This window comes from Aspergillus affinis (genome assembly GCF_023601865.1).
Source record: "Aspergillus affinis strain CMG 70 chromosome Unknown NODE_257_length_16005_cov_91_591474, whole genome shotgun sequence".
NCBI lineage: Eukaryota > Fungi > Ascomycota > Eurotiomycetes > Eurotiales > Aspergillaceae > Aspergillus > Aspergillus affinis.
Window position 1 is genome coordinate 1 of NW_026516038.1, and position 11,855 is coordinate 11,855.

The window sequence follows — 11,855 nt, forward strand, 5'->3', positions numbered from 1 at the left end:
TTCGGCGAAGCGCCTGCATAGCCTGTCGTTTCAATAGATAGGCTTCATCAGGTTAATAGAATTTTGATTGATTGATTTGATTGACCATCAGCCCTTTGCGTACGCACCGCCCCGGCTTTTCTTTTGATCGGCTCCAGATAATCTCTCCAGGGCCCACTTGGTATAGCGGAGGCCTGAATCTAAGCATGGAAGGGTGATTTAGCTTTTGCTTTCTTTGTTCCTTAGCCTCTCAGCCTTGTTCACGGTTACATTGGCTGACCAGGATTAAGCATTGGTTCGGCCAAACATGTGGAGTCATGTCTTCCCTGCCTTGTTGGCTCAGCTGAGGGGTTCCGGTTCTTTTTCTTCTCTTTCATGCATTCTCTTGTCATTTTTTTATGCGCAGTACATATTTCACATCTGTGTCCGGTTGACCGCGACCGAGGTATATGAGTCGTATGAACAGAGGAAGTCGAATATAAGTGCGCTGCTCCCATGTCCGCCATCAATCGCGTCTCGCAATTGTATTCCCACCTGAAACCAGTCAATATGGCTTCTCCAATTTCCACTTTGAATGGCGGTTTCGCCCTCGTCACTGGCGTATGCAAATCCTACCCTCCACTGGCCTATCAATTTTCCCCTATCCCTTGTTTCCACTTCTGCTCCCCCGCTCTCTCAAGTTGAGCTACCACGGTGTAACTGAACCTCATTTTCACCATAGGCTGCTTCTGGCATCGGCCAGGAGACGGTGTTCTCCCTAGCACAAGCTGGCGTGGAGGGTATCCTCCTCGTAGACCTCGATCTAGAAAAGGCCGAATCGACCATATCGGAAAGCAAGAAGTTCGCAACACATTCGAGCTTTCGCGCGATCGCCGTGCAAACCGACGTCACGGACGAAAAGAGCGTCGATAATGCTGTGGAAGTCGCGAAAAAGGAATTCGGTCGTATTGACCATTGCGTGCATTCTGCCGGCGTGAGTTTTCTTTCCCACCCTCATTTTACGATTGGATTTCTTCCAAACAGGTTCCTGACAAAGCCGACGCGATTTTAAAGATGGGAAACCTTTCTGGCGCGGTCACGGAACATCTGAACATCGAAATGTACGATAAAACCATGGCCGTCAACGCCCGAAGCACGATGCTGGTCCTTCGCGCTGTCTCGGGAGCTATGGCTGCTCAGGAGCCTCTTGAGTACACGAGCTTTCGACACGGGACAAAGAGAAGTCTAGTACGAGGGTCTATTGTCATCGTCTGTTCTGTCAACGGCCTGGTCGCGGCGCCTGGCATGCTGAACTACTCGGCGTCGAAATGGGCAGTTATTGGTATCGCGAAGACGGCTGGTAAGTGCTTTCCTTTTTCCTCACTCCTAACTTCTAGACCTGTTCGTAGGAAAGAAAGAAGTTGACTAACCAGCTAAATTACAGCCGTTGACAACATCAAAAACCATATCCGGGTTAACATCGTCTGTCCGGCGTGGACGCAAACGCCTATGATGGAGAAGAGTTTGGTGCGAGTGCCACAGTTAGGGCCGATTATCCAGGCTGTCAGTCCCTTGAAGAGAGGAGCTTTTCCGGAGGAGGTGGCCGACTCGATCCTTTTCTTGTGTAGTCCGGCTTCGAGCTATATCAATGGATCGGTGGTGAACATCGATGCGGGTTTGACTTTGACGGTTCAGAGAGGACCGGCCTGATCTTGTAGAATTGTGGATACTGGGAGAATATTAAATAAGAGAATTTAGAATAAGAACTTTCTGTATACTGATTTTTTCTGCTAATCAAGTAGGAAAAAATAACTCATTCTGAATGTGTATACTACTTGATGAATCCCTCCAGATAAATGACATTTTTAGAAGGAAAATTGAAAAACGAAACACCGAAGAGGTCAAAGTAACTGAAAGAATATCGAAACTGGAATACAAACACCCGAAAATTTCATTTCAACCACGTACTCCAATTCGACTTTTATTTGAGGGTGAAATTTCTCATTTTCTGACCCGGTCCGGGGAAATAGGGTTGCACAAGATCAACAGCATCACAACGCGGACGGAGTTGGGCGAGTTGGGCCATTTCAACTCTAAGAGCCTTGGTCTGACACTTTATCAAAAAGGCGGATCTCCATTTGCCGTCGGAGTGTCACTCATTGTCTCACTCCGCACACGATTCGGCCTAGACCCATCAGTAGTGCCATTGAACCGAGCACCACGACCCGTATACTCAGTCACAATCTTTTCGGCGAGATCATCATTTGGGCTGTCATCTGCTTCAGGAGGCTCTTCAGTCTCAAACATCTCGTAGACCTGGCCAGTCTTTGGCTCTTGTCTGTGTCTCCAATGATTACGAGTAGACCCTCCTCGACTGAGAGACCTGGGAAAGAAACCCCGACGACGGCGCTGGCAGGCTCTGGGCGAGCGTGAGTCCTGATTCTCCCGGGATGACCGTCTTTTGTCTATGTGAGTTGATGCAGCTAGCGCTCCCATCAAGGTGGTTGCTATCTGTTGCATTTTGCGCTTTCTCCGAGCTCGACGGGAGGAGGCGGATGAGGGTCGATAATTAGATCGAAGGGACGACGTTTCAGCATCCGGCTTCATGCATCGTTTGAAAACGGCAAGAACACTCGTTGGCTCACCGAGAGCGTCTGATCCTGCTGTTGTGCGGCGGAACCTTTGAGCAAGGCGCTTTCGTCGGCTAGAGTTCTCTTCAGTTGCTCCGTATGCTGGATCCAAAATCAACAGTTCCCAGTGGAAGGAACGAGATGATTTCGGACGAAGCCAATCTGTTATCATATTCTGATATGTCATTGGAAGAGTGGAAAGCGTGTTGTAGGCTTGCAGGTTTAGCGATCCCGACCGATTGAATTTCCGTTCCTCGCGTAGCAAGCGTTTGGATAAAAGTTCAAGCGGATAGTTGATGGGCTCGACGGCGTGTGCCACGGATCTTTTGGAAATGAGAAGCGACCAGGTGAAAGCAGTGCCATTTGGTGATTCGGGGTCTCTTAAAACCAATGGAAGGGTATTCTTGGGTTTGGAGGGAACTGCCGTGACAACTTTATTCAAAACACTGCGAATGATTAGCTTACGATCCAGTACTTAATAGCACGCGCTCGACTTGACCGACACGACTTACCTCTTGAGTGCCGCTGGATTAGTCTTATACGAATCCCATAGGTGACTCAGGTTTTGCCACGTCCCAGTGGCATCCTCGCCAGAGGCAAGCACAAATCCTAGCGCGTAGTCGAGGATCTGCCGTCCTTTGGATTTCCACTCGCTCACGTATTCCGGATCGGGCGCAAATGGGAGCCCATTGCGTTCTGGTGGGGAGCGATGTGTATGACGGCCGAGATATACGTCCTGCAAGACAGATCGTTGCCGGCGAGGCATCTGTTCGCGAACAGATTCCGACGATCGTTGACGGTGAGGGTAGCCTCTCGAGGAACTATCATCAGAGAGGCTCGACGTCGACAAACTTCTTTCTCGACCACGCGGTGGCTCGGCCTTCTCTGAGTCTGGCTCCGGAATTCCCCTCTCTTCCGCTCTAGCCTCGTCTCGCTGCCTTGGCTTTCGATGGTTTGGTCGATAATAGTCGTCGTAGGGGGTCTCGAGATGTCGCTGGAAAACGACTAACTGGCGACGGGCGATTGTACGCGATTTCCAGAGAGCGACGATTCGTTTAGCGATCACTTTTCGTTCCTCGGTCTTTTGACTGCAGTCATCCATCAGAATCATGGAGCCATGTAAACTAAAGGACACCCAATACTCACGTCGCATTGATTTGATATGTATTCACCGCGAGCAAGATACTGAGCTTAATATCGTACAACTCTTGCTTGAGGCACTTCAGTTGCGGCTTCAACAACGGCCAATAAAGACGATTGAAATTCGACATGTCAATATCCGTCCACGAGATGAGTGATTTGGTATCGTTGGATTCGGCTTCATCGGCACCGTTCAGCACCTTCCCCGAGGCGGTACCCCCGGATCGGCGAAGTAGATCGGACAGTTTCTTGATCACATTGCGGCAGTTAGTGAGACACTTGTTAGCGAGGTCACGCCCCTTCTCACTCCATCGCGCAGTCAGTTCATCTTCCTTGATGAGCTTGTCGAGTTCCTGCGCGTGCAAGACGGTCGCTTCGATTTCGTTGGCGAGGTCCGCGATGTCACCGCGACCATGACGCACGTCGGCGATATAAGTGTTCAGAGTAGTCGCTATGCTCAAGCCGAGCTGGACAAACGCGAGTGCAGCACTTGCTCCCTCCATCACTGTCGCGGTGTGGGAGGCAGTGGCCGAGGGAATCCAGCATCTCGAACAGAGTCATCACGGAGGCAGTCTGAAATATAGGGAGACTCCATGGGTAGCACAGGGTTTCAGCCTCGTACGGAGGGGTCATTTCATCAGGAGGCTGTGGTAGTGGCGAGCACACAAGGCTCTCTAGGCTGAAGAGATGGATTATCACTGAAGAAGAGCGAGAAAAACTGCTACGCTGTAGATGTCGCGGCCCCTCGTGGGGGGCGCTAAGGCTGCCAGGTGTCGATCAGGCCAATCGTAAGGCATCACTGACCGGTGCGACGGGAAATGGTAGAATCTGATTGACTGTGTCGTATCCTAGGAGAACTCTGACTGTTGTTCATTTATCCATGTGGGCTTAGCCAGGCTTTATTTTATGGTCGCTTCCCCTCACTTATCGCATATTTCCCACTAGGTTGTGCAGTTGTTGCGCCCTATTTGCATGTTCGCTGTGCGATTATATACCTCGACCCAGCAGACATTCCAAGATATTTACAGCGTTTTGTGGGTTCGAAAATGACTTTATCTGACCCTCAAGACGAACACGAGTATCAATAAATCAATAATCTATTATTCGAGACAAGAAGAGGGGCAGGAGAGGTGTAGGGATTTCGATCAACATACCAGACGGGTTGCTGCATATGGATGCCTGAACAGTCTCAGACATGAACCTGGACGATTGACGTATCCGATGATATTTTTATCCAACTCTGCAGTTGAAGATGTCTATTCACTCCAAAATTTGCGGAAGATCTAGGCTGGTCAACCATATTTAGTATAGGTCTGATCGGAAGCAGCTGCCATCTCCATCTCACTAGGAACGTACCAATAAAAGAAGAAATTCTCCTTGAATGTCGAAAGAGCCACGAAAATCTACTGTGACGGGGCATCCAATTAGACATGTTCTAGAGGACACGTTGACGCATCGAGAGAGATATGGAGTTGAAGATGGCGGATATGGATGTGGTTGCCTGAGGTGGTTGCCTGATTGTGTGGCCTGAGGCTAGAGCTATGTTAGTCGCCTGAGGCGTCAGGCACTAAAACTAAGGCTGCAACACTTCATGTTTTGTGTTGCATGCTGAAAAATGATCATTTCTTGCTGCTATTGACCCCTAACGAGATATTATAACGAGTACTCAATCACGTCAAATGAAAAGTAACTACATATTAAAGAGACCGATTAAAGTTAGGATCCTCTCGATTCACCTCCTCGAGTATCTCATTCCACAGCTTTCCTGCAAGCTCTTCCCCTCTCTTCTCTCTCAGGTACGACGGTCCACTGCACAGCAGATAAGCCAGAGGAAGGGAAAATAAATATTTAAGGGCAAGTACTCACGGTTCAACCTTATTACTCTCCAAATATTTACCATGTGTCTCCTCCCCAGCCACCGCAGTGGCATAGACTGCCGTCCTACCACCGTCCTGAACGTTTCTTGCCAGAAGCTTTCGCCAAAGCGAAAGAACCGGCCTAATCCAGATAGGCAAGTTTTTGTCAAAGCTCGTGGCCACAAACCCGGGACAAAAGTTATTGATGACGACTTCGGAGCTGGGAACCATTGTCGCTAGCTGGCGGACAAAAATGTTGATGACGAATTTACTGTCCGCGTAACGCTGCATGCCGCTGTATTTATTCCGGTTATCCCAGTGCTCCAACACAGAATCAGATGCTCCGATGGGAGATCTTGTCAGCGAATGGTGAGACTGGTAGTGGGAACCGATAAAGGTCACTCGTGAAGGGCTCCTTCGTTTGAGTCCCGTGGCCCGAAGTAGGGAAAGAAGCTCCAGCACGATGACGAAATGGGTATAGCAGTTTACTGTGCATGGGGAATTGTTAGACAGTGATATAAAATCTATTTTGACATCAACTACTCACCTTGCATTACCCTTTCGTGACCGGACTTGCTGACTTGATACTCCATTATATTGACTCCTCCACTGCATATCAGAACGTCCAGCTCGGGAAGTTTCTCCCTCACCTCCTGAGTAAAGCGGAGTCCAGACCGATAGTCGTCGAGATCTAACGAGAAGGTCTCAATGAGTGCTGATGGATTGCTCTTCTTTACCTCCGGATCGTCACGCAGCGCGGCAACAGCTTCATTGCCTTTAGCTGTATCGCGGGCCGTGATGATAACTCGGGAGCTGTTGAGGATAAGAAGTTGGCGCGCGGTCTCGAACCCAATCCCACTGTTTCCACCGGTAATCAGGACTGTCTTTCCCGTTAGGCACGTCCCGCTTGGGGTCGGAGGGATGATAGGTTGTCTCATGGCGCTTCAGTCCTGACTTGGGCAGTTAAGGTTTCTGGGCCTATATAGGGCCTACAGTAATACAAAAACGAATGAGTAAATAGTCGAATGTGCTTGAAAAAAGGCACTTTGGATGGGAGATAAGCGAACGATCGCTGGACATGATCATGCCGACCAATTTATACATCCTGTTAAGGGGAACACATAATCCAATTTTGATTTCTCAGCTAAACTACAACCAACTTCGAGAATCGACTTTGACTCTGATTCCTCATTCAAAGAGAGAACTCCAAAAAGATTGATCAGGATCGGAAGGACCAAGACGCTAAACGATCCTTCAATTGCTTGGCGTCAATTCTCACCAGATTCAACCAGTCACCGTATCCATCACAGCCAACTAGTGGAATGAAACGACAGGGATCGGGGACGCTAACGACACAGGGGTCGGTTAACTTGAAAACCGACTGACCGGACACGTTGAGCTCATTCAATTTCCAACATCTCGCGATCGTTAATTCTGATACAGCACGAGAATGACTCAACCAAGAACATCATCTGTAGAGTTAACATCTACCGTGTGCGACTCATGCAGGGAACGCAAGCAGAAATGCGATAAACGATGGCCAACATGTTCTCGGTGTGAGCGGTAAGTGTGTTTGTGCAGTCTAAGTCCAATGCAAATCTAATCGGTTCTAAAGGCTTCTTCTCAAATGTTGCTACGCAGTTCCAACCACAGCTAGAGGACCTTGGATTCCACCTGACGAAGGCTTGCTTTTCCAATCCTTGACCACCCCTGAACATGCATTAGCACAGGACTTAAACCGCGTACCTGATTGGAGCATGTCAAGTCTCTCGCATATTGCTAGTCTAGTCAGCAAGCATAGACGACAGATCGAGATTTTAGCGCAGGAATTTCTGATGTCTTGTCAGAAATGGTTCCCAATTGTCCATCGGGACACATTTGCGAATCGATATCATCCAGCCCTCTCTCATGGAGCTAGAGACTCCAACACGTTGCTGTTAGCCATGGGACTAGTGACACGGCCATTCGTGGACAAGCTCCGGGAACCAATATATAATGCCACAAAAAGGCTGTTCTGGGATCCAGAAGCTATGGCATCGCCGACTCTTCACCTCATACAAGCCGGTCTACTACTCTCTGTACACGAATATGGACAAGGTCTCCTCAATGCATCGTATCTGACCATATCTGTCTGCATAAGTATGGCCTATGTTGTTGGAATTCGCCCAACGCAGAGCCCGCCCCCATTTCCAGTGTCAGGCTCGTGGAGCCCTTCCGAGGCAGGGTTGCGAACGTGGTGGGCCATTGCCATTCATGAGAGGTAAATCGAAATTAAAAAATCAGGTCAGCTGATGTCAAAACTAACATCCATACTTCCCACAGAATGATCAGCTTGAAAAGCGGATTTCCCACCAGGCCTCTCCAACTATGCAACATGGACATACTTGACAATAGAGATATTGACAGCGAAGTGCAAGAGATTATAAGGAATGTCGTCTCCAACCCACTTTATGATCACTTTGTCCTTCAAACGAGAGCGGCTATTTGGCTCGATGTGGTTCTTGAGCTCGTGCAAAGCTCTAGCACAATGAGTCCAGAGGGTCGACTCCACTTTCAACTAGTTGATCGAAGCCTGCTCGTGTTTTTGCAGTCACTGGTACATCTGGGTCTAGGATACTGCTGCGAAGCAATTGCAATCAGCTTGAGGTAGGTACCATCATAGAAGACTTGCAACCTTCTCGTTCTAATTCGAGCAACGCTAACCACGGGGAACCAAAACCAGCGCATTTGTCCACCTCCACAAATGGCGTCTCACATCCCCCAGTCCTGCCTTCAGCCAACAGGAACGATTCGAGTCATCCACTGCTATCAAAACAATCCTCACGGTTTTGTCGGATCTTGCTCTTGACCGTCTCCGAGATGGATCCCCAGAGGAAAACGAGTATTTATATACGGAACAGTTTCCATATTTTATTCACATGGCCTATCAGGTCATGGTTGAGATACTGAGGGTTCGGCGAATATCACAGATATCCTCTAACACCTTTGAAGCCCAAAAAAGCATGATCTGGAGGATTCTGCAGACACAGTCTACTAGGTGGAAAATCGCCGGTTTGTTCTTCCGCCCTATTTACCTGCTGCCGCCAGGATCTCCACGCATTCTAACCTATCTAGGTGACTATTTGACCGAACTGCATGGGATGCTGTAGCTCTCAAATTGTCCTCCGGTGGTATTACTGAGCTTTTATCCTGGGCAAAAACATTCTGATCAATTTAGTTCCTCGACAGGTTAATCATAATCCATGTACAAGAACAACCCAGACAGCAAATTCGAAATCAATTCGAACGCAGACAACATAGCCTAACCCAAAGATCACTAGTCTGATTTCGCCTAGCAGCAGCTCGTAGCTCCCGGTCCTGATCCACCTGCCCAATCAAAGATGATGAACTTATTGAAGGCGATGTTGTTGTTGCTATAGCTCTGGCACCGCCAGCCCAGTTCCTAGTAAAAATCGACATTAGACGAGGCACGCTTATGCATTTATGAAAGACGATTAAGAAGAACATACGTCACAACTATTACAGATTTTGACGCATCGATTCCGGCTGGCGCGCCAGTTATAAGAGCGCCAGTTGCCGGTCGTTCTGCCGCTGGAGAGACATCAGCTTTTGCATGACATGAGTGGGGCTGGAGGATCAAGAAGGAAGTTACAGAGATGTCTAAAATATATTGATTAGCTTTGAGCATATGGAAAATTAATAACGAGGACGAGTGAGTACAGACCCGCACTTCGCAATGGCCTCCCATGTCGGGTCGACTGCATGCTCTCATCTCGGCAGCGGAAGAGCCAACTGCGAGGAGAGCAACAATAGGAAGAAGTTTCATGTTGATTTGACTCAATAAATTCTGTTTCCGAGACGATAAAATCTGAACACTCAAACAAGCAAAGACTATGTGTTGAAAAGACAAGTACGTTAATGGAGGTGAACGATCGTTTTATACTTATTTTGAGTCGACCATTTCAGATATCATTACCCCACGCCAAGTGGAAAGCCATCATGGCAGAAAGCCATCTGACCTTCGAAACTTGTACCGAAATCGAGGCTTGTATCCCCCCCCCCCCCCGTTCGTATTCAACGTTCAGGTAGTTCCTAGTGGCGTCACAAAAGAATTTCACTGGGTGCCGAGGAGCCATGCCTTCAATGTTTGCCATACTTTACAGTAGGCTATTGTGATGAAGAGGTAAGTTAGCCTTGTGTAATTTGGGTCATTGTGTAATAGATGATAGATCTCTTGGCGACTTGTAGGAAGGCTGAGATGTCTATACGAGGTAGCCCGAAGGTGGTGAGACATTCTGGGAACGGAATATGGTAATGACACGATGATTGGAAGACATGACAATCTGTTTTGCTCCAGCCTTTTCTACGCTTGTCGCACGGGGTGGGATGTTAGGGGAGTATCACGAGGCATGATCAAGCTAACACGGTAAGATTGGGGAACATGGTGACAGTGCAGGATACCATTGTCTAAAGTTAAAAGGAGAATATGAAAGACATTGTGGCCTAATTTCTAACAAATACCCCATCCGACCCAGAAATTAAGGTAACACAGACCCCAAATCTACTCCCATCCATCGATGCCCTTCTCCAGGCTATCTTGGACAGGCGTCCATCCCGATTGGCCGTAAAACGTCCGCAGCAGGTCTTCTGCCCGCTTCCGAGGGAGAACCGTGGTTTGGTCTCGTATCACGTCCCCAGGGGGTTGGCTAATATTTGAATTCCTTGGGCGCAGCTTCTGAAGGATTGAAATAATATCATGCCCGCTCATGTTCTCCGCAAAGCCGAACAGTCGCTCGGTATGAACGCTGGGATCGAGAAGTCCCACAGCGCAGAGACGCGCGATGTCTTCTACATCAACGAACCAATCTACGGGGGGTGTTCCTGGTTAGAACTTCCTGCGCCTCTCCGTATGGATGTTCAAGGGACGGGGGACGTACGTTGAGGAAGGAATGATAAGAACATATTGTCACCCTTCAATGCCAAACGTGTAAAGCCCATCGTGGAACCATACATCTCCGGGGAGAGTACTTTGCCAATCTTTTGCATTTAATGTGAGACTTGGTGACCATACCAGTTGTGGAAATGCGAAGAGCCTTACCGTCCAGCTGGGGAGCACGCTATTCAGCACGAATTTGGGCTGATGCTCCTCTACCCATTTATATGCTTCTCTCTCAGCCTCGGTTTTAGCCGCTGCATAAACCTCGTTGCCTTTAATGCCATCCTGGATTTCAGGGTCCCATGCAGCTTGTACAGCTCGGTCATTCCATGTATCTTTGTAAATGAGTCAGCAAATAAATTATCCTTCCCTGCCGTCGTAGAGGCTATGTTCACGTACTTTCATCAACTGTATCTTGTCCAAGACCCGGGCGAATATTATACAATGCCATCGATGAAGAGATAAGCACCACCCGCTTAATACTTGGTTTCTGGGCAGCGAGATCAAGCAAATCCAAGGTCGCTCGTACGACCCACGGAATGACTTTCTCCGGGTCAGAACTCCCTGAAACATCGGAGGCCTTTTTTCTCGATCAGCTCACGTTACGTACTACCACAGGAAATTGACAAAACAAACCACGTGGATAATTCCATCCACCGCGTCCAACACAGGGTCAATCTCATGTCTGTTCGTAAACGACGACACAATGACCTGCTCAAAAGCATCCTTCCCAAACTTTTCATGGTAATACGTATCAAGCCATGGTTTAAATGCACGCACAGTCCCTCTCACAACATATCCAAGGAGGAGAAGCTGCTCGATGATCTGCGTTGCGATATAGCCGTTTGCACCAGTGACGAGGACGCGCGACCCGACGGGTATAGCGAGATTACCGTGCGACATGTTGACGGAAGCTTATGCACTACAAACTAGAGATGAAAGCGAGGAATGAATTACAGGACATAGGGAGCGAATATTCTTGTTCTCGCGGAGATTTCACAACTTGGAAAGAACGCCCCGCTTGGTTGATGCGGTGGGCCTATATCCACTTTTTATCGTGAACAACGGCCTCTGATATTGACGATTGACTCAACATTTCTTGCTTCCCGTCTTGCTTCCCGTCTTAGCGAATATGCCAATGAGATTTAGTGTCTGATAGCCATGTCGATCTTTCCATCCATTTCGCTTAATCGCGGGGTTTTACGGATATTTGCGCCCACCAATCGGTCGGATAAATTATCCATCCATTGCCTTAACGATGACAGCATGTATCAAGACTTTATCTCCCTTGTCCATCAACTCAATTACCAAACCTATATCTGCCTGCTTTAACTA

At 48.3% G+C, this 11,855-nt stretch overlaps 5 protein-coding genes across 5 annotated transcripts; 2 read left to right on the forward strand and 3 right to left on the reverse strand.

The window, feature by feature from the left end:
- Positions 1-528: 528 nt before the first annotated feature.
- On the forward strand, positions 529-1,668 carry KD926_005182 (SDR family NAD(P)-dependent oxidoreductase; the record flags this gene model as incomplete). Its single annotated transcript, XM_053095493.1, has 4 exons — positions 529-579; positions 701-952; positions 1,003-1,318; positions 1,403-1,668. The coding sequence occupies 4 exons, from the start codon at positions 529-531 to the stop codon at positions 1,666-1,668; spliced, it is 885 nt and encodes a 294-aa protein (XP_052949841.1).
- A 408-nt stretch (positions 1,669-2,076) lies between these two features.
- Positions 2,077-4,231, reverse strand: KD926_005183 (uncharacterized protein; the record flags this gene model as incomplete). The annotated part of the gene is made up of 3 exons (XM_053095494.1): positions 2,077-3,034; positions 3,101-3,676; positions 3,735-4,231. The coding sequence occupies 3 exons, from the start codon at positions 4,229-4,231 to the stop codon at positions 2,077-2,079; spliced, it is 2,031 nt and encodes a 676-aa protein (XP_052949842.1).
- Positions 4,232-5,425: 1,194 nt separating this feature from the next.
- KD926_005184 (putative short-chain dehydrogenase) lies at positions 5,426-6,522 on the reverse strand (the record flags this gene model as incomplete). The annotated part of the gene is made up of 3 exons (XM_053095495.1): positions 5,426-5,537; positions 5,595-6,072; positions 6,132-6,522. The coding sequence occupies 3 exons, from the start codon at positions 6,520-6,522 to the stop codon at positions 5,426-5,428; spliced, it is 981 nt and encodes a 326-aa protein (XP_052949843.1).
- Positions 6,523-7,034: 512 nt separating this feature from the next.
- KD926_005185 (uncharacterized protein) lies at positions 7,035-8,733 on the forward strand (the record flags this gene model as incomplete). Its single annotated transcript, XM_053095496.1, has 4 exons — positions 7,035-7,147; positions 7,200-7,844; positions 7,907-8,230; positions 8,307-8,733. 4 exons carry the CDS (start codon positions 7,035-7,037, stop codon positions 8,731-8,733), a joined length of 1,509 nt encoding a protein of 502 aa, XP_052949844.1.
- Positions 8,734-10,145: 1,412 nt separating this feature from the next.
- KD926_005186 (putative cinnamoyl-CoA reductase) lies at positions 10,146-11,423 on the reverse strand (the record flags this gene model as incomplete). Its single annotated transcript, XM_053095497.1, has 5 exons — positions 10,146-10,450; positions 10,522-10,621; positions 10,683-10,855; positions 10,920-11,100; positions 11,157-11,423. 5 exons carry the CDS (start codon positions 11,421-11,423, stop codon positions 10,146-10,148), a joined length of 1,026 nt encoding a protein of 341 aa, XP_052949845.1.
- Between the last annotated feature and the right edge of the window lie 432 nt (positions 11,424-11,855).